Here is a 22,665-nt window from a genome sequence, read left to right as displayed (position 1 = left end):
CTTGGTGCGAGTTAGGACGGGCAGCATAATTTTGGATGTCCTCAAGTTTACAGAGGGTAGAAAGTGGGAGGCTGGCCAGAAGTGCGTTGGAATGGTCAAGTCTAGAGGTAACAAAGGCATGGATGAGGGTTTCAGCAGATGATGAGGTGAGGCAGGGGTAGAGTCGGGCAATGTGTCAGAGGTGTCTTCACGTCTTGGTGATGGCACGAATCTGTAGTCGGAAGCTCATCTCGGGATCAAATATGACACCAAGGTTGCAAACTGTCTAGTTCAGCCTCAGGCAGTCGCGAGGGAGAGGTATTGAGTTGGTGGCTTGGAAATTGAGTTTGTGGCAGGGTCCAAAAACAATGGTTTTGGTCTTCCCAATATTTAGTTGGAAGAAATTTCTGCTCAGCGAACAAACAGCACAAATTGTCTTGAAGGCTTAGCGGTGCTTTGTGAATTTTTCCCAGAGACCATGTCCTGATGGCAGAACACTCCACTGGGATGTGGTAGATGCAGAAGGAAAATTGTTTGGACCCCATTCTAGGTTCCTCCACCACTAGTTCTGATTCTCTCTAACCAGCTTGCTGAATCAAGTGGTCAATAGAGGATAGTTTCACTCCCACTGTCAGTGATTTGGCAGTTTTAAAGTTCTAAGTAGATGGTCTTTTGTTTTCAGACGCTCCAAAATGGCGCCTGTTTTGTCTCTGAATATGTATATCTATGTTTCAAATAGTCTGAGTTTCTAACGTTCTAAGCTGCAGTGAAACGCCGTCTATGCCCCTGAGCAGGTTAGTCCTCCAATGAAAGGATTTTGGTCCTCCAGGGGGGCGGTGATGTACGTTATAGCGCCGCTCTTGGCGGCGCTTGTGCGTTGTTTGTATCTCCATGGATCCGGGGGCACGTGTGACTCTGATTCCAAACCGTTTGGTTTGAAGCGGTGAACGTTCCATTCCTCCCGGGGCTCCAGCGACCGCGCGGCCCCGCCGTCACAGGCCGGGGCTCTAGCGACCCCGCCACAGGCCGGGGCTCTAGCGACCCCGCCACAGGCCGGGGCTCCAACGCCCGAGCGGCGCCCGCCACAGGCCGGGGCTCGAGCGCCCGAGCGGCCCCGCCACAGACCGCTGGTGGTTGAAATTCTTCGGGAAGTAGTCGAGTGAGCAGAGTCGGTGCAACATGGGGCCGGTAAGTGAGCGGCGGGTGGGCCGGGGTGTTGAAGGGCCCAGCGGTTTGTGACAGCTGCGCTCACATGGCTTCACCTGGAGCAAGCGGCGGCCGGTATGTGCAATAGAAACAAATCCTGGAAATGGCCGGTTAACTGGATCAGCCGGCCCTCGCTGGTTAAACTGCCGGGGTGAGGGGATCTCCTGCTTGTCCGGCGTAATGTTGGCGAAAGGGCCGCGGAAACCCCGGGAAAATGGCATAAACACGGCATTCAAAGAAAGGAAGACTTGCATTTATATAGCGCCTTTCACGACCACCGGGCGCTCCATAGCCAATGAAGTACTTTTTGAAGTGTAGTCAGTGTTGTAGGAAACCAATAAAGGAAATAAAGTAGCCAATAAAGGAAACAGGTCAGCACAGAAAAGTCCCACAAACAGCAATGTGACAATGACCAGATCATAAGTGATGTTAGTTAAGAGATAATTATTGGCCAGGACACTTGGAGAACTTGAATCGTACAATGGGCTCTTTTACGTCCACTTGAGCGAGCAGTCCGGGCCTCGGTTTAATGTCTCATACGAAAGACAGCCCCCCCTCAGTACTGCACTGGAGTGTCAGCCTACCTTCAACTGGTACATCCGACCACTTTGCTGCATATCCTCAGCTTTAAAAATGGTGAGGGTTAAAAATTAAACATTTTAAAATGTCTATTTAATGAAGACCACTCATTTACAGTTATCCTCTGAAGTCATTTGGGTGAGGGGAAGGGGCTAAGTGGCGGATACATCTAGTGTACGGGGGTTTCTTTTAATTTCAGAAGTCTTTTGGGTGCAATTTTTTAATTTGTGAGGCCAGGGTACCCTGTTTCACCAGTACTGCAGTGGAAGTATTAGTGGAGCAGATGAGGATTAGACAGAGGTCCTCTGGGCATCAGATGGCAGACAGGTGCCTGGGCAGATGATCCAGCAGGCTTGAAAAGAGGTAGCAAAGAATGGCAATGTCTGCAGCATTATGCCAAGGACCTGGCTGCAGTGTTGATAAAAGTTCAGTGACCTTAGTCGGACAGCAAAGGTGAGAATAATTTCATGATGTGTCTTTTTGTCAGAATGGTGCCTTGCCACTATACACTTGTCCTCAGCATACCCGGCCGTTGTATCCTCCAATGCCCATGCTTGTACTCCAATCACAACCAGACACTGCTCTCAACATGCACCAACAGCCTTCTGCTTTTACCTAATTACAACTGGAATGCATTTCAATATTTTGCTAACTGCTTTCACAATTCATATTGAAATCACTTTCTTGCACATAACCACCTCTTGCTCACACTTTCTGCTTCCCTGTCAGCATGCACACTATATGAAGCTACCTCACGCATGTGCACAGCCCTTTCAAAGGACCACACACAAACTCACCCCCACTATTCTTGGAGCGCAAGCCAGCAAGCAACACAAGGTAGAGAACCAGAACTGAAAGGTCCAGCCATTGCCCAATCCCCCGGTCCAATAGAGCCAAGCCCCTTGGAGGTTATTGGCACGAGGAAGATGACAAGGCTGGAGGGCAAGTGCAGCAGGATATTTAGCTACAGTCCTTACCTATTTTTCTTGCTACAATAATAACAACTTACATTTATATAGCGCTTTTAACATAGTAACATGTCCCAAGGTGCTTCACAGGAGCGTTGTCAGACAAAATTAGACACCGAGACACATAAGTAGATATTAGGACAGGTGAACAAGATAGGTTTAAGGAGCGTCTTAAAGGAGGAAAGAGGGATGGAGAGGTGTAGGGAGCAAATTTCAGAGCATAGGGCCCAGACAGCTGAAGGCACAGCTGTCAATGGAGGGGCGAAGGAAATCAGGGATGCACAAGAGGCCAGAATTGGAGGAACTCAAGAGTTCTCAGAGGGTTCTTTCCTCAAACAATCGCACATGCAGGCAGCATAGCAACCTGGTGCTGCATTGCAATACCACTCGTCTGCTAATGCTGTATCAAACTGACCCTTGTCCCTGTCCCCTTTTTCCAGGTCCATCCGTAGAATGGGCCCTGCAGCTAAAGGGAACCATCCTTGCAAAGATGCGTGATCACACGTTCCAACCTTTACAAGCACCAGCACAGAAACCAGCACTGGCTGGTATAGATAGTGAGTTAGAGGGGCCTGCATAGTGATTCACACAGCACAAGTGAGCAGGAGCTGGCACGAGTGAAAAGGATAGACCAGGAAATGGCTCGCTGGATGACAAGCTTAAGTCCTTGCTCTGCTGAAGAGGACAGAGATGCAGACTTTAGGGGTTCAGCATTTAAAAGAAAGATTTTTCATGTGCACCAGTATTTGCGCAAAGCAGTGGACATGTCTGGACTATGGAGGAGTCTGCTTCCAGCTTGTGTGGGGGTTCTGGTGCAATGTATCAGCACTCTGCAGTCTGTCATGGAACATGTGGTCACCATTTATGGGGGATGCTGCAGTTGGGCCCTTTTTCCAGGAGTCTTTGGCACAGGTACTGGCATCTCTCGGCTGCCCAAACTCGTGCCAGTCAGGCTCTTGGCACCATCATGTCCTCTGCCATCAGGAGGCTGGGGAATGACTGAATAAATAGAGCTACAGTTGTGTTGCAAGTCTCCTACATTCTGCTCTCCCTCAGATAAATGGAAGTGCTGAGCCACAGCCTTGTGGTGGTGGCAGTGGCACAATGGGAGTGGCATTAACTGTTGTCGGTGGTCACAGACCAGCTAAGTGTTGAGTGAAATTCCTCAGTTTATCAAGGGTCCTGGTTTGTTGGCAGGTGTCCTGATGGCAACAAGGGTGCAGTCTATCACCGCCTGTACTTGGGGGAAGTTTGTAATGGTAGCAAAAACCACAGCACTTTCCTGCTGGCTTCTGGTGTTCATGGGGAGCTTGATATAGTCATTGGCCTTTGAGAAGAGAGTGTCATTGAACTGCTGGATGCAGGAATTGACTGCAGACTGATTGATGTTACATGGGTCATCTGCTGAAACCAGGAAGGAGGCTGAGGTGAAAAACATTGGGCCAAAAATTGTGGAGGGCAGCGTAATGGCCCACGGATCCCAGGGACACAGGTGGTATGGAAGCCTACCTGGGATCACGTGGGCCTGGTCCTCCAATCACAAAACAGAATTAGATTTTAATCATTTCCTAAGGGAATCCGTAATCAGATTTAGTGGAATTCTGAAATCAGATTTAATTCCTAATTAGTTTCATTCCACCAACTTTACTAAAACTTAAATTTTTTGATAATTTTTGACATCATTAAAACTCTTATATCTTCAACTACATGTATGTGTATGATTTCCGAGATGAAAATGTTGAAAACATGCCTGATGTATCCCCTTCCGCTGATGCAAACCGGTCCTGTGCCTGTTTGCATCAACCGTAACATTTCCGAACGCCATTGCTTACCAGTCGGCCAACTCTGGCAGCAGTTGCTTTTTCGTGGGCCGTGCGGATGGCCAGTCAACACGTACGTTGACGAACCCCAAGTTCTGGATTTCGCGCATGCGGAAATCCCGAACTTGTGGTGGATTTCAAAGGAGGTATGGCCCATACCCTCCGCAAATTCCAGGCCAGAGAGTGGTGTCATGACTTTCACTGCCACAGACAATGCAGTGCTATTTGAGGCAGTGGGTTCCAGGCCCGACTGTAACAGGTTGCAAAGTTCTCCTATCGCCTCTCTTGAGAAGCCTCCTTACACACTACTAACTAAATTGGAGGTAGATGATTCTAGGCCTATATACCCCATAGGCAGGGTAAGGATACCTGTGAGCAGCTTTCTTCCTTGGTGGACTGCTTACAGCCCTATATGCAGCTCCCTAACATTTGCCCTATGTGTTGCTGCTGGCTCTCTTCCTCCAGCCGGAAAGCAGTGGCCAAGATGACTCCCATCCTGTGCCGTCTCCAGTACCATCCTGTGCTTCCTGAAGGTTTTTAAGTAAGTTTAAAGATGCAGTGACATGCAAGCCAAAAACGTGCATTCAAGTGAAGTTATAAGACTCCAAACAGATTACAAAGACCTGAGTACTTGCTGGTGAGTAGATGGCATCTAAATAGTTCCTGGGTCAATCAATCGGAGTTTAATTGCTGTTTGGTGAGGGAAGCTTGCAGATTGCCTAGTGCTTATAAGTTTCTGCCTTCAAGTCAGGACAAGAAACAGCATGCATATATATAAAAATAGCTGGGGAGCCCCGCGTTGCGAGGGCAATTTTGGGGCGCTTGGTCTCCCTGCCCCTGTGTGTCCCCCCTCTCCCTGTCATGTCCTCTCCCTGTCATGTCCTCTCCCTGTCCTATCCCTCCCTCCCCTCCCCTCTCTCCCTCCCCTGTCTCCCTCCCTCCCCTCCCCCACCCCCACACCTACCCTCCCCCACCCCTCTCCTCCCCTCGCCCACCCCCACCCCTCCCCTCCCCCACTCCCCTCTGTCCCTCTCCGGCCCCTCCCCCTGCCTAGCGCCTGAGGTCCGGTGCCGTTGCGATAGCGGCCGTGCGGGGCCTAGCGCTTAAGGCGCGGTCGGGTTCTGAGGCCGGGACGGACCGGAGCTGAGGTCCCCCGCGTATCGCGCGGCTGATGGACGGCCGCTGCGGGCGGGCGGCGCATGCGCGGTCAGTGCGGGCGGCGCGAGGCGGCCCGCGGGGAGCAGGCAAGGGCGGCTTGGCAGCCGTTAGCGAGCGGGAAACTTCGGGCGGCCCGCCCGCGCTCCGTCCGCGACACCGTGAAACCTGAGAGGGGGAAGTAGAGAGAGACAGAGAGGGAAGAGGAGAAGGAGAGAGAGGGAAGAGGAGAGAGAGGGAAGAGGAGAAGGAGAGAGAGGGAAGAGGAGAAGGAGAGAGAGAGAGGGAAGAAAGAGAGAGCAAGAGAGAGAAAATTTTTGAGCTTCAGGCCCCGAGTCCCCCCTGCGCGAGGGTGAGGAGGAGGGGGGGGGTTGCTAAACACAATATAAAACTCAAATAAATTGTTAATTAATTCCCTAACACATAATTCAAATATTTACCTTACTTCCCTAACACACTGAAAGTGGGGGAAAAAATCGTGAAAAATCAAGATGGCGGCCACTCACCTCGGTTCAGAAGGATAAGGCCCGCCCACACACGCACCGATTGGTCGACCGGTCAGGTCACCGAAGCGTAGGATTGGTCAATCGTCGAGTCACTCGACACTCAACTGTCGGAAGGAACCCGCCGTCCGATTGGTCGACCTCGACGTCACACGGTCGCTAATGAGATGCTAATGAGCGGAAGGCTGAACGTTTTTCGGATACCGTGGGCGGGATTTTTGTGCGGCCGAAACGTAAATACGCCTATGACCAGTCCGGAATCGCAAGCTTTCTTTTGAGGCGACGCGCCCGTCGGTACGCTCTGTAACTTTCAAACGTATAGAGAACGGACAGACAGAAGAGCCACTTTATATATATAGATATATATATATATTTTGACACTTGAAGTATGAAGCCTGCTCACAAAACTCTTCGATCAAATTCCAAACCCTTACAGACACAGTGAAATACCCCGATTATAATTGAACTTCAGATCATGTTAAAATCATGTGATTCAGATGCAGGAGTTTGCCGATTACTGTAACTCCTGGTGCTGGCCAAGAAAAGATGGAAATGTAGAAGAAAGCTTACTTGGAACTGAATAAATTTCCTGATTAAATGCGCCTGTTTATATTATAAAAGAATTGCAAGCCGGAAGTGCATTTCAGGGATCGAATGCATGTCAGTGTTGAGATGGCATTGATAAACTCAATGGCCCAGATATTCTGATCGCAGGCCTCCCGCAGGCAGAGGGCTGCGATCTGGAAAAATTGCGCCTGGACCGGAGGGCTCCCGGGAGGCGCAGAGTTCCGCTGCTGGGCCTCTCCAGACAGCCAGTGCGCAGGGCCCACGTATCCCAGAGGTGCAGGCAGTTCGCAGCGTCCCTGGGATCAGGTGGGCCATGGGGAGCCAATCACAGGAGGGAATCTCCCTTCATACATTTGACAGGAAGACCTGTCAAATATATGAATAGAGATCACCCCCAAAACATAGTGAAACTTTAAAAAAAAATTTAAAAATCATTTTTAAAATGACTAAATTACAATAAATTAAGTATTTTAAACAAATTTTATTTTTTGAAAAAAATAATTAAAGTTTTTAATGGGTCTAAAAATAAACTTACCTTTAAAGTATTTTTAAATGATAAATCAGTGGAAAAATTTTATTTTATTTTTACTTTTTTTCAACTCTTTTACCAACTGCTTTTACCAGGCGCAAGAATTGTAAGGGTTTTCTGCGGGTGGAGGGTCTCCAAAAAGCGGAACTATCCGCCTGAAGAGGCCCTTCGGCAGCCGGAGGATCTGTCAAGAGCTGTGCATGCCTGAAACCGGCATTTCCGATGTCCCTACAGGTGGGTACACAGCGCGTACCCACCTGTAGGATCGGAATTTCTGCACCAATGTTACTGCCTTGAACTACACTCCAAAGTGTATGACCTCTTACAAGGTCAGCTCTTGTGATTTGCTCATGACGTGGGCAGAAGTGTTCTTATACCACAAGTTTGGAATGGCAGCAATACTGACTTTTTTTTTGAATGGCAGCGACATTAACATTTATTTCCTTCATATTGCAGAGAAATACTATGGCTTCCGCATTTTATTGCATTATAATAGACAACAATCCATGTGTTTCTTCAATATGTAACTCATTCCAAACTACTTCAGTTACTGTATTTATGTCCTAATTAATTATCTGTTGCTATTATAAGATGCTGTTTAGTATAGTGACCCCAGCAATTCATGACCTCATAATGGTGCTGTTAACCTTTCCTACCTCCTGCTTGACATTGATTAAAAGTTGGTGTTGGGCCAAAGCAGAGCAACAGCAGAAGCCCATGTAAATGATCTTGTGGGATGGTGAACGTTATCAAAATTAACTGCTGAAATAAACACGATCCTATAGCAGTTATTTTAAAACGTTTCTGTATGGGTGACCCCTTGTAAATACTGATATATTCCCAAGGACCCCACAATTATTGACGCATTCCCAGGGACCTTGTGGCGTAGCTATTGAAAGACAGTGCTAGTTAGTTAAAGGAAAACATTGCTTTGATTGTAGAAACCTGTTTTTTTTATTGCTATACGACAATAAAAATTGTGTTAGTATGTCAACAAATAGAAAATAGAGAATTATCAAAACAGTGCTCATGGCACACAGTATGCTTGCCCCAGACAGATAAAAACTGTTATTTCTCACAGATTATAGTGTGAAAATCTGTTTTACCAATAAGAAGAAAATTAAGGATTTGATACAATTCTTGCCACCCAACCCCGTCAACACTTGAAATGGATATACTGTTTGTAAAGGAGCCTGCTAAACCAACAGGGTGTGTGTACTGGCAACATTACACTTGTGTATAATGTATATAAATATAAAAAACATTTCAGCACATTGTAGTATGGGTGGTTAAAGCTGGAACAGTGCAAATGTGTGTTACCTACCTTATTTTACCATGGTCATTATAAAGTAATGTCTATATTTTTGCAAGTGTTCCTCCACCCTTTCCGTACATGAAGTTGTTGGATGTTTGCTTGGGAGGGTTCCATAGGCATCAGTTACTGTCATGCCAATTCCCAAGTAACATTAGTCACATGTAGACATTTGCAGTGTTGACAAGCTGTTTGACCACAGAGGGCAGCACAGCCAAACCTGAATTTTTGAGGATGTAACTGGTAGAATAGATAAGGGAGAACCAGTGGATGTGGTGTATTTGGACTTTCAGAAGGCTTTCGATAAGGTCCTGCATAAGAGATTAGCATGTAAAGTTAAAGCACATGGGATTGGGGGCAAGGTACTGACTTGGATAGAGAACTGGTTGGCAGACAGGAAGCAAAGAGTTGGAATAAACGGGTCTTTTTCCGAGTGGCAGGCAGTGATCGGTACCGTAGGGATCGGTGCTAGGGCCCCAGCTATTCACAATATATATTAATGATTTAGACGAGGGAACTAGACGTAATATCTCCAAGTTTGCAGATGACACAAAGCTGGGTGGGCGTGTGTGCTGTGAGGAGGATGCCGAGAAACTCCAGTAGGATTTGGACAGGTTGGGTGATTGGGCAGATGCATGGCAGATGGAGTATAATGTGGATAAATGCGAGGTTATCCACTTTGGTGGCAAAAACAGGAAGGCAGATTATTATCTGAACGGCAATAGATTGGAAGAAGGGGAAGTGCAACGAGACCTGGGTGTCCTTGTGCACCAGTCGCTGAAGGTAAGCATGCAGGTGCAGCAGGTGGTTAAGAAGGCAAATGGCATGTTGGCCTTCATAGCGAGAGGATTCGAGTACAGGAACAAGGATGTCTTGCTGCAGTTGTACAGGGCCTTGGTGAGACCGCACCTTGAGTATTGTGTGCAGTTTTGGTTGCCTTATCTGAGGAAGGATGTTCTTGCCATGGAGGGAGTGCAGCGAAGATTCACCAGACTGATACCTGGGGTGGCAGGAATGATGTATAAGGAGAGATTGGGTCGATTGGGCTTATATTCGCTAGAGTTTAGAAGAATGAGAGGGGATCTCATTGAAACTTATAAAATTCTAACAGGACTAGACAGACTAGATGCAGGAAGGCTGTTCCCGATAGCGGGGGAGTCCAGAACCAGGGGTCACAGTCTAAGGATAAGGGGTAAGCCATTTAGGACAGAGATGAGGAGGAATTTCTTCACCCAGAGAGTGGTGAACCTGTGGAATTCTCTACCACAGAAGACAGTAGAAGCCAATTCATTAAATATATTCAAGAAGGAGTTAGATATATTTCTTAAGGCTAAAGGGATATGGGGAGAAGGCAGGGACAGGGTACTGAATTTGGATGATCAGCCATGATCTCATTAAATGGCGGAGCAGGCTTCAGGAGCCGAATGGCCTACTCCTGCTCCTATCTTCTATGTTTCTATGGTCCTCACACAACACCCAGCGGGAGTTGCTGAGTAGTATTAGGTATGTGAAATCTGTCCTGTTTTTCCTCCCTACCTCAGGCACTGAGAACAGTTGTAGTGTCCATATTACTGCACCGGCCGAAATAAATTAACTGCACAAAGCAAAAACCTTCCTGGTCTGTCGGATTACTGACTGAATAAACTTGCTGAGACATCAATCTATATGTCTCATGGAAATGTTAACATCTGCCTTCTGTTACAGAGAAAAAACACAAAGAGAGTTCCAAATTTTCGCAGGCTGCTGAAAACTAGCAATGTGAAGCTTGCAAATAAATTGAAAAATAAACAATATAAGCAGCAAAGTGTGGCAAAGAAATACAAGAAAGAACAGAAACAGCTTCGACAAGCTGCTCGAGATGTTTCAGCTAAAACAGGAACACCATTGGATCAGCCAAAAAGGAAAAGGCCAGGCAAGTCCCATAGACCTATGTTGACTTATTATGACCCCAATAAAGCACATAGTATAGGCAGGACCATCGGATTATAGTGGCTAAATAAATCAAATTCCATTTTTTATTATGAGATTACGTTTTTTTTTACTGCTGACTTGGAGATTGTATTCCATGATGATTCCACCCATGTATCCATGAAGAAAAAAAATGAATCAGTGATCTTCGTATAGAACGACCCTTATCTTTGATCATCTCCATCAAATAGGTACAGTTGTTTAAAAATGTTAATTTAACTCATTTGAGGATTCAACCCAATCAGTTCAGTTCGTGTTCTAGTTTCTTACCATTTGTTAATTTAAATATTAGGCACAACAACATTATACTTTGGTGTAGTGACAGCCTTGTTCTCATTTCTTCTTCATCACAAAGTAAAAGTGCAGGACACCTATTTACTATAAATCAAGCTATGCAAATTTGTATGTATGAGAAGAAAACAATGCGTGTTAGTTTGATTTTTTTTTAATGCTGTAAATTGACATTGTATAACTGGTTTCTAGTTCTATGAAAGTTGAAGTAATGTAACAATGGGGTTAATGAAGAGACTTCAAATGATGATTGTTGGGCATAGTAAAGAATAATGTTACTGAATTATTCTTTGGCCCGGATTTTGCGCTCAGCGGCGAAGGAATGGCGCTCACTGTTCACTACACTTACAGCTGCCCCACAGACTTTTTGCGGGCTTTTGAGTGGCTACTTGCTGTCATCGGGCGTCTGATCCAGCGCGGTGCCCTCTACAGGGGATCGGTGGCCTCTGAGCAGGGAAAGCAGCAGCATAACTCTTCAACCAATCAGATTGCAGAATTCTCACTGAGACACGCAAAGTCTAAACCAGGAAGTATAAATTGGAATATTTAATTCATTTTAAAATCATGTACAGAAATCAAAATAAAGAAAGGGACAGAAAGATGTGATTGAGAGAGATGAAAGAAGCAAAGAAAAAGTTAAAACAATTATTTTAATTTTTTATTTTTTTGAATTCCCCAACAAGAATTAAATTCTGAAGGAATGAGACGCCACACTCAAAACAAAAACAAAAAAAATTACATTTTCTGTGCCAGAGAGGTTGTTTGGCAGTAATTAAAACTTATCATGCTGTTAAAAATTTACTTAACACTTGAATGCACCAGCCCTAACTTTCTGGCGTGTCTAGTGGGTAAGTACAGGAACTTCACGTCCTTGCATGGATTTCAATGCCAAATCTATTGGTGAGGTACCAGTGGAGCGAAACCTGTGGAGGAGCAGGACAAATCGGACAGCAACTTCCAGATTTCTGTGTTTTATCTGTGCATGTGTGGACGCCGGAAGTTGCTGTTTCATTTACTCCATAATAACAGTGAGCGCTGATAGCCTCACCGTTATTCTCAACACAAAATCCGGGCCATTGTCTTTTTTGCGTAGTTACTCTAAAAGTATTTTAGAACACTGCAAATTATTAACCAATTGTGTTGTCCACATACATAAATAGATGAGGAGGAGGAGGAGGAGGATGCTCTTCCTTTAGATATGCTGGAGGATGATGATTTAGAATATATGCAAAGTATGGGTCAAAGGGCATCGTTTCTCACCAGGGATCTTCAGTCAAGGTAAGATCTTTATAGTTAAATTTTTCATTTAACTTCATTGTGCAGATTCACTATATCTCAGAGGCAAGTATATCGGCTCCAATTATATCATGAATTTGTTATTCAAATAAACTGAACAAAAGCACTGTGCAGGTTTTTAGATACCAATAAGCTGCTAGTCTTGCTTAATTTTTAAAAGCACTGTTGTATTTTTGCTACCCTATTTCCCAACTCAACGTGTGATCCTTAATCAAGAGATTGGGATATTGCAGTCTTTGTACATTTCCACAAAGGCCTATAATACTTTTTTTTTTACATCTGACATGATGTGTACTTGAGTAATACTGGGAAGTGTCCCGTGCTCAGTTGCTTTTCCTCTTTCCTTCAGAGAATCTGGCTGAGACTGGTAAGTCCTTTTAAGTTTCCTATACCTTAGCAAACATTTATTACTAGTAAGTTAGAATCATGGAATGATACAGCACAGAAGGAGCCCATTCGGCCCATCGTGCCTATGCCAGCTCTTTGGTAGAGCTATCCAATTAATCCCACTCCCCTGCTCTTTACCCATAGCCCTGTAATTTTTTTTCCCTTCAAGTATTTATCCAATTCTCTTTTGAATGTTACTATTGAATCTGCATTCACCACCCTTTCAGCCAGTGCATTCCAGATCACAACAACTTGATGTGTAAAAAAAGGTTTCATCCTATCGCCTCTGATTCTTTTGCCAAATCTGTGTCCTCTGGTTACCGACCCTTCTGCTGCTGGAAACAGTTTCTCCTTATTTACTCTTATCAAAACCATTCATGATTTTGAGCACCTCTATCAAATCTCCTTTTAACCTTCTCTGATCTAATGAGAATAACCCCAGTTTCTCCAGTTTCTCCACATAACTGAAGTCCCTCATCCCTGGTACCACTCTAGCAAATCTCTTCTGCACCCTCTACAAGACCTTGACATCTTTCCTAAAGTGTGGTGCCCAGAATTGAATACAATACTTCAGCTGTGGCCTAACCAGTGTTTTATAAAGGTTTAGTATAACTTCCTCGCTATTGTATTTTATTCCTCTAATAATAAAGCCAAGGATCCCACATGCTTTTGTAACAGCCTTCTCAACTTGTCCTGCCACCTTCAGAGGTTTGTGTACGTACAACCCCTGGTCTCTCTTCCTGCACCCCCTTTAAAAATTATACCATTTAGTTGACGCTGCCTCTTCTCATTCTTCCTACCAAAATGTATCACTTCATACTTCTCTGCGTGAAAATTCATCTGCCATGTGTCTGCCCATTTTACCAGTCTGTCTAATGTCTGTTACTATCCTCCTCATTGTTTACTACATTTATGAGTTTTGTATTTTTTGAAATCCCTTGTATACCCAAGTCCAGGTCATTAATATATATCAAAAAGAGCAGTGGTCTTAATACCGACCACTGGGGAACTGTATATTTATTTGGCTTCGTGGTAGCATTCCTTCCTCTGAGTCAGAAGGTTCAGGGTTCCACTCCAGGCAGTCCTGATGAGTAGAGATCAGAGCTCCAGCTCCGAGTTATGGGCCACTTGTGTCCAATGGCTGTGTGTGGCCCCCCCTCATTGTATGGGTTGTGGGATCCCATAAAACGCTCCCACCATAAAGAATTAACCAGTAACCACACTATTTTATGATCAGGCTGGCTAGCTCTTTTTCGACCAGCACAGACACAATGGGCCGAACGGCCTTCTGTGCCGTAAACGCCTATGATTCTTGATTCTCTCCAGTCTGAAAAACAACCGTTCACCACTACTCTCAGCTTTCTGTCCTTTAGCCAATTTTGTATCCATGCTGCCACTGTCCCTTTAAGCCCATGGGCTTTAATTTTGCTAACAAATCTATTATGTGGTACTTCGTCAAATGCCTTTTGAAAGTCCATATACACAACATCGACTGTACTACCCTCATCAACCCTCTCCGTTACTTCATCAAAGAACTCAATCAAGTTAGTCAAACGCGATTTGTCTTTAACAAATCCAAGCTGACTTTCATTTGTTCGCCCATACTTTTCCAAATGCCAATTAATTTTGTCCCAGATTATTGTCTCAAAGTTTCTCCACCACCAAGTTAGGCTGACTGGCCTGTTGTTGCCGGGTTTATCCCTGTCCCTTTTTTGAACAGGGGATTTGCATCCTCTGACACCACCTCCATATCCAAGGAGGATGGGAAGATTGTGGCCAGAGCCTCTGCAATTTCCACCCTTACTTTTCTCAGTAACTCAAGAATGCATCCCATCCGGACAGGGTGACTGAGGACTGCCAGCCTTTTAAGTACATCCTCTTTATCTATTTTTATCCTATCCAATACCGCTACTGCCTCCTCCTTTACTGCTACATTGGCAGCATCCTCTTCTCGAGTGAAGACAGATGCAAAGTATTAATTTAATACCTCAGCTATGCCCTCTGCCTGCACAAGAAGATCTCCTTTTTGGTTCCGAATCAGCTCCACCCTTCCTTTGATTACCCTTTTACTATTTATGTGTTTATAAAAGACTTCTGGGTTCCCTATTATGATAGTCGGTAATCTATTCTCATACTCTCTTTGCCCCTCTTATTCTCTTTTTTAAGATGTCCTCTGTACTTTCTATATTCAGCATGGTTACTGTATTATGAACCTTACAATTAACATAAGCTTCCTTTTTCTGTCTCATTTTAACCTCTGTATCTTTAGTCATCCAGGGAGCTCTAATTTTGGATGCTGTTCCTACACCCCTCATAGGAATGTGTCTACTCTGTACCCAAACCATCTCCTCTTTGAAGGCCCCCCAATTGTTCAATTACTGTTTTGCCTGCAAATTTTTGATTCCAATCCACCTGTGCCAGTTTCCTTTTCTACTCACTGAAGTTAGCCCTCCTCCAGTTAAGTAATTTTATGCTTGCTTGTACTTTGTTCTTTTCCATAACTATTCTAAACCTGATGATATTATGATCACTGTTCCCCAAAAGCTCCCCCACTAAAACATGCTCCACTTGCCCCACTTCATTCCCCAGAACTAGATCCAGCACAGCTTCCTTCCTCATTGGGCTGGAAACACACTGATCAAGAATGTTTTCTTTTATATATTTCAAGAATTCCTCCCCCTCTTTGCCCTTTTCACTGTTACTATCCCAATTAGGATAATTAAATTCTCCCATTATCAATACTCTGTAGCTCTTGTATCTTTCTGTAATTTGCCTACAAATTTTCTTCTCTATCTCCTTCCCACTATTTGGTGGCCTATAGTGTACACCCAGTAGTGTATAGCTCCTCTATTATTCCTTAATTCTAACCAAATAGATTCTGTCTTTGGCCCCGCAACTCCATCATCCCTCTCCTAGTGCTAAAATACTTTCTTTGATCAATACTGCCACCACCCCTCCTTTTTTTCCTTCCCTGTCTTTCCTGAATGCCTTGTAGCCATGAATATTAAGTTCGCAATCCTCCCCTTCTTTGAGCCACGTCTCTGTTATTGCCACTATAATACGGTCCCATGTGGCGACTTGTGCCTGCAGCTCACCAACCTTATTTACTATGCTCCGTGCATTTACGCACATGGACTCCAAACCCATCTTAGACTGCTTCGCATTTGCCCCCTGTCTGAATCCTCCTATTTCTGAACTATTCTTTACTCTAGTGCTATTTGTCTCTCCCAGTCCACTGTGCACCTTGTTTCTCCTCTCAAATGTTTCATCCTGGTGCCCACCCCCCTGCCAAATTAGTTTAAACCCTCCCCCACAACAGTACTAGTTAACCTCCCGTGAGGTTATTTTATATTGGACAATTAAGTGAGTACAACATATTAATTTCAGTTTTACTAACTATAAAGCACTGCTTTGATATGTTTGGGAAGTTAACCTCAAGCAGTGTCTGGAATTGCTTTAGCTTAATATATTTAGACTGTGCCTTTTTATTCTAAGTGCAAATATATTGTCTTTTTTCCACAAATTCTGACCTATTCTCTTGCACTAAATATTGGTCCTTAGTTAACCTGATTGTAATTATTTGTTATATTGCAGTGAACCAATCCATGCCAAAAAACGAAAGAATGAAAATATGGTGAAACAGTACGAGAAGGTGCCAAGGTTTTTACAGACTGAACCTGAGAAGGAGCTTATCCACCTGTTGCCTACCAAAGATAAGTGGGGTATCATTCCTCAGTCAATAGAGAGGCCAAGTAAGAAAATACGGTTTTGTTTGTGCTCATCTATCTATCTATCTATCTATATATATAAATCGGTACATCTGTCCTTCTGTCTGTCTGTCTGTCATCGCGTGTGCGTCTGGCGGGCTATGCGCTCGAAAGTTACAGGGCGTACCTACGCGCGCGTTACCTCCAAAGAAAGCTTACGCTTCCGAGACGGTTTTAAGCGTATTTACGTTTCGGCCGGGCTAAAATCGCGCCCGCGGTATCCAAAAAACCTTAACATTCCGCTCATTAGCATCTCATTATCCGCTCATTAGCGACAGAGTGACCTCGAGGTCGACCAATCGTACGGCGGCTTGCTGCCGCGTGCGGCCGGGCCCTCCTACGGTCGAGTGACGGGACGATTGACCAATCCTACGCTTTGGTGACCTGACGGTCGACCAATCGGTGCGTGTGTGGGCGGGCCTTATCGTTCTGAACCGAGGTGAGTCGCCGCCATCTTGCTTCCATTCTTTTTCCTGCTTTCTGCGTCTTTCTTTTCAAATATACATTTCCACCAAAATAAAATTGAATTTATTAAATTGTTTTTTAAAAAATCACTCATTTGTAAATATTTTCTCTAACCTGAACATTCTTTTTCCTACCTTTCCCCGTTTTTTTCTTAGGCCTGAAAGCCTGCGCCTTTCTTGCCCAGCCACGCCCGAGCTAGGTGATTGGGCTTCTGCTAAGCTCCTCCCCCCCCCCCCCCGTGTCACATTACCTAGGGCAACGGCGTCAGCCACGAGGGTCAGGGTGCGCGCGCAGCAGGAGCAGGTGAGACGCGGCGTCTCTGTTCCGGGCTCGGGCGGGGGGGGGCGGGGCTCTCGACAGTGCTCTCGGCCTTGGTGAGTGTTCCGCGCTCGGCTCGGGCGGGCGGGGCTCTCGACAGTGCTCCCGGCCTTGGTGAGTGTTCCGCGCTCGGCTCGGGCGGGGGGGGCGGGGCTCTCGACAGTGCTCTCGGCCTTGGTGAGTGTTCCACGCTCGGCTCGGGCGGGGCTCGGACAGCGGGGCGGCTGGGGCTTGGAGAGCAGGGCTCTCGAGAGTGCAGGGCGGGGGCTCCGAGAGCGGCCCCTTCCCCCGCCCCCCTTCCCCCCCCCCCGCCCCTTCCCCTTCCCCCCCTCCCTTCCCCTCCCCCACCCTCCCTTCCCCCCACCCGCCCTCCCTTCCCCTCCCTTCCCCCCAGTCGCTCTCTCTCTTCCCCCCCAGTCGCTCTCTCTCTTCCCCCCCCAGTCTCACACTCTCTTCCCCCCAGTCGCTCTCTCTCTCTCTCTTCCAACAACAACATGCCCTCGAAAAAGCCTCGGCACCGCCGGGCACTTCAGCTAGTTTAATATAAACTTGATAGTGTTATGTATTATTTTTAATAAGTACACAGGTTAAATAAAATAATGTTTACTGGTAGATATAACTCACGAATAACTGTTGGGCCCCATCACTTAATGACATTAAATAATAATTTCACAGACGAATTAAGATTGATATTGTTTGATACAGTTTAGTTAATACATGGTAATCTTCAATTTAATGGAGAAAAGTAATCTCTAAGTTTTAAACAGGGCATTGTGTACTTATATTAATATGGGAGTAGCTTGTAAAATGTCCTTTAGATCTAGGACTACGAGATGGACTGGCAATTGAAAGATTTGTGTTTTGATTGTAATATATTTTTAATTAGGTTTATATTAGTATTGTGAAAAGCACAAATTTTGAAATAACAACTTGCATAGATACACCATCGTCAACATTAAAAAAAAATCCCAATGACATGAAGAGGATGACCAAAAGCTTGGTAAAAAAGGGCGGCTTTAAGGAGGGTCTTAAAGGAGTAAAGGGAAGTGGATAGATGGAGGGGTTTAGAGAGGAAATTTTAGAGTGTGAGGCTCAGATTGCTGAAGGCACGGCCACCAGTTCAGGGGCGAAGAAAGTTGTGGGATGCACAAGAGACCAGAGTCAGAGGAATAGAGAGATCAGGGGAGATGGGGTTGTAGCACTGGAGAAAGTTACAGAGATAGGGAGGAGTGATGCCATGGTGGGATTTAAATATGAGGATTATCTTAAATTTGAGGCACTGGAGGATCAGGAGCCAATGTAGGTCAGTGAGGATTGGGATAATGGGTGAGCAAGACTTGGGTATCCCGCTGTCAACCCGCCTCTGTGTCAGTTTCCCAAGTGTCGGGTCTGTCATCCCTGAACAGACCTGACACCAAGCGGTGGGTCAGCCAATTCAGATACTTAAAAGCTTGTTAAAAGGTACTTAAGCAGCATTTTACCATGTACTTACCATTTTACCAGCTTTTTCACAAGGTTCCCGGCGCATGGAGATCATGTCAGGTAAGTATGTCGGGTTCTCAATGACTCCATTCCTCTGAATAGTTGACAGCTACAACAGTGGCATAAAAGCTACCATTTCATAGCTGTTCACTTTCCAGTGTTAGAAGCTGGAGCCTTCAGGATTTGGAATACACTTTTCAGCTTTATGCAGTTTGGAAGTGTTTGGAGTAAACTCTCTATCCACTGTCACCTCCTTGGAGCAACCTCTCTCACCATTGACAGATCGCTTCTGTCATCTCAACTTCAGCTGCCATCAATTCCAGCAGCATCGGTACCCTTGCAAAAAATCTCACTGTAGTTCTCAGAATTCCACCATGATCAGCCCCAACACCAACATCACCAGGCACACCAACAACAGCACCAACCTGCTCTGCAATCACCTGATGCTGCACAGGACACGAGGCATCAGCACCCGACCACATTGCTGCCCGGGAGGCCAAGGATGGCTTCCCCATGGCCAGATTTACTTCATTTGACGCTGTACACCCTGGCTGCCAAATGATGTGCCAGGTTGGCACCACCCCACACCAGCACCATAAAGCATCCCTGCAATGACCAAGCCATTCCTTTCACACTCATCATCATTGCGGGGGGTTCCGTTATGTCTCACCATTCACTGCAACTCACTAAGCCACTTCCAAAGGTGCACACAAATCTGTCCAAGAAGGCCAAGTGTGGAAAATAAAGATTTCAATGTTTGGTGAGTGTGTGGGGTGGCTAGTGAGCTGGGGCTGTGATGATGTAGATAGAGGGAGAGGGATGGGTCTAGGTGCAAGGTACGTTGGTGTGAGTAAGGATGTGCAGGAGTAGGGTAGGAAAGGCAGAGTGATGGGGATGTGATGAGTGGCACAGCAGGATGAGGTTGAGTGTGGCTTTGCAGTAACGTTTCGTGATCTACTGAGATCATTGAAAGGTTTGCGCCACTGCAGCCTGGTCCTCCTGACAACATCCCTGCTTGTGCCCTCCTGTGCAATGTGCATCCAGGCTTCGTTGGTGTCCTGGGGAGGTGTCTTCCGCCCATTGGAAGGGAAGAGAACCTCCCTGCGTGCTGTGACTCCCTTCATAAGCCCGCCTTGGTAGGCGAAACTGCGGCCTTAGTGTGGGGTGGGATATGGGCAGCAGAGAATGAGTTGACGTTTATGGAGTGTAGAAGACGGGAAGCCCGCCTGAAGAGCATTGGAGTAATCAAGTCTGGAAGTAGCAGAAGTGTGTACGAAAGTTTCAGCGGCAGATAGGCTGCCATAGGTGGAAGTAAGCGGCTTTTGTGATGGAAAGGATACGTGATCAGAAGCTCAGCTTGGGGTCAAACAGAATGTCAAGGTTGCCATAGTTTGGTTCAGTTTGCGACTGTAGCTGAGGAGGAGAGTGGAGTCTGTTGAGAGGATGGAGTTTGTGGTGAGGACTGAAAACATTGATCTTTCCAATGTTTTCCTGAAGGAAGTTACAGATCATGCAAGACTGGATGTCAGATAAGCAGTTTCACAGCACACAGTGCAGTGGAGGGGTCATGATAGGTGTCATCCGCATACATATGGAAGCTGACTTTCTGATGTTGATTTCACCAAGGGGCAGCATGAGGACAAGGAGGGGTCAATGATGGATTCTGCAGAGGTGATGATGCTCAGGGTGGGAAGTGATGCAATTGCTGGGCATGCCTGGCTGCAATTGGCTAAGTAAGAGTGGGACAAAGCAGTCCCACAACCTAAACAGCGGGGAGGCATTGGAGGAGGATGGTGTAGTCAATCTCTTGAAGGCTGCAGAGAGGTCAAGGAGGGATGATGCACCATAGCCACGGTCACAGAGAATGTTGTTCGTGACTTTGGTTAGGGCAGTTTCAGTGCTGTGGGAAGGGGAGCATCGTGATTGGAGAGATTCAAACAGGTAGTTGCAGGAGAGTGTGCACAGATCTGGGCGGCGACTTTCAAGGACCATGGATAAGAAAAGGAGGTTGGAGTTTGGGTGACAGTTAATAAGGACAGAGGGGTTGAGAGAGTGCGTTTTTTATAGACGCGATATTGATGGTTTTTGAAGTTCCCGACTAGTATGAGGGCCGTCAGGAGATTTGTGGGAATTTAGTCAAAATTTAACATTTTATGCAACACTCACTGTTTTGGTAATTTTACTTTTTGCATGTTACTGGGTCAAATAATATTTGTCTTGTAGTCTAAAAATGTTGATTTCTCAAGTGCCCTTGTATGACATGATCACAGTAATTTCATTGAAATGTTGACAATATGTAATGGCCTAGAAATTCAGTGCCCTTAGCACCGATTTTGCGGCGCTAGAGGGCCTAGCGCTGCAATTGGCGCCGGTTCCTAAATTGCCTGGGGCCCTTCCGCGGCGGTAGACCGGTAGCGCTGCGCCGGCACCGATGACGTCATCGGTGTGCGCATCGTCCCGGTTGCCGTGGTAACCCGGCCCCAAGCCGAAATTCAGTTGCGGCCGCCTCGCCAGTGGCAGCCGCAACTAAGACTCCGGCAAACGAGTGCTGCCGGAGTCTGCGCCGGCGCTTTAAGGAGGCGCGGCGGCCGGCCGCTTTCCCGCCGGCCGCCTGCCCGCAGCTCCCTCCCCGGACTTCTCCCCCGCCCCCCCCGCGGAACAGATGCAAGCCCGGCACTTGTCCGAGGTGCCGGGCTCATTTTTGAGGACATTTGCGCGGGCCGCGGCCGGGTGCAGGCAGCTCCTCCTTAACGGAAGGAGGAGGCCTGCACTTCCCGAGCCTGCCGCACCGCAGCGGGCGCCGCAGCGCCGCAATGCGGCGCGTTGCGCCAGTTTTCAGGCGCTAAAACCCTTCAGTAGCGCCGGCAGCCATTTGGGCGCGGCGCTACTGAATTTTTGGCGCGCGCAAAGGGACTTAGCGCCGGCGCTAACTTCCGGCGCTAAAGCCCTGGCGCAGCGCAAACTCAATTTCTAGGCCAATATTTTTAATATACTCGACTGTGGTGTGACTAACTACATTGCAGATACTAACTGTAGCATGCTTTCTCTAGTTCTAATGGAAGAAGAAGAAGAAATGACTGAGGTAAATCAACAGCATGAGGAAGGTAAGAAAATGATTTTACAAATCTGTCAATTACATATTTAAAAAAAATGTTTGTCTTAAAGTGTCACATTTGAATTTCACATACGTGAAGCTTGTGTCACACTGGCACTTGATAAGCTGATATATCGTATTCCTAAAACAGCAACAAATCACATATATTGGCCAAGAGTTTCCGCTTTGGGTGCAATCGGCGACCCGGGTGCAAATTGTGCTCAAATTTGTATCATTTTGCAAAGTGAAATTTTTGCTCAAGTTTCTGCTCAAACTAATTTGCATATCGGCAAACGTAAAATCTTCCAAGAACCAGCGCAGTTGGGCAGCGTTTTAGAACATAATTTTTGTTTGAAAAACTTTGGCATTAAAAATATTCCATGATATATTTAAGTGATAACCTGGTGTGGTTTTATTAATACAACTGAAAATGGGTTTATCCTGAAAAATAAGCATTTTAAATTGGTGTCTAATCTACTACCTGTTAGTAACTCGATTTTAAATAACTGAAAATGACTTTAAAAAACTACAGAACCATATACTAGTTACATTGGTGTACAGTCGTCAGTTTCTTCGTAAAGTAGAAAAAAAATTTAAAGCAATTAAAAGGTGCTTATTGTACCTTTTAAAAATAAAACATAATTTCAAGAGCCTCTTCGAAGGCCCGCAAACGGGTGCAATCAGCAGAAACTCGCCATGGTGATTAATTCAATCTGGGAGCGCTGCCAGTTTTGTGGGCCGGGCTGGCTTCCAGCACGATGTTTTTTAAACCAGCGCAAAAGATTGCGGAAATTCGATTTCCGCTTGAAATTCCTCCATCTTTTGTGCTGGTTTGACCGATCTGGGGTGAATTGCGCTGGAATTAGCAGTGCAACCTAGCAGAAACTCCAGGCCACTGTTGAAAGAAAAAATATTGCATCTCATATCCAAAGCGCTTCACACATAATTCATTACTTTGGAATGTAGCGAGTTGTTTTGC

The 22,665-nt window shown here is 45.9% G+C and overlaps 1 protein-coding gene across 1 annotated transcript in view; it reads left to right on the top strand.

Moving 5' to 3' along the window:
- Positions 1 to 860: 860 nt before the first annotated feature.
- Positions 861 to 22,665, top strand: part of noc3l (NOC3-like DNA replication regulator) — a 50,589-nt gene continuing 28,784 nt past the window's right edge. Inside the window, exons 1-7 of the mRNA XM_085994809.1 lie at positions 861 to 977; positions 1,032 to 1,067; positions 1,103 to 1,167; positions 10,323 to 10,530; positions 12,038 to 12,155; positions 16,155 to 16,312; positions 21,643 to 21,696. Of these exons, the coding sequence (XP_085850935.1) occupies positions 1,159 to 1,167; positions 10,323 to 10,530; positions 12,038 to 12,155; positions 16,155 to 16,312; positions 21,643 to 21,696 (547 nt within the window). The 5' untranslated portion in view covers positions 861 to 977; positions 1,032 to 1,067; positions 1,103 to 1,158. The remainder of the gene's footprint in view (positions 978 to 1,031; positions 1,068 to 1,102; positions 1,168 to 10,322; positions 10,531 to 12,037; positions 12,156 to 16,154; positions 16,313 to 21,642; positions 21,697 to 22,665) is intronic.

This window comes from Somniosus microcephalus, chromosome 8 (assembly GCF_052327205.1).
Source record: "Somniosus microcephalus isolate GS21.2 chromosome 8, FLI_Smic_1.0, whole genome shotgun sequence".
Classification (NCBI taxonomy): Eukaryota; Metazoa; Chordata; class Chondrichthyes; order Squaliformes; family Somniosidae; genus Somniosus; species Somniosus microcephalus.
This window is presented reverse-complemented; position numbering and strand designations above follow the sequence as displayed.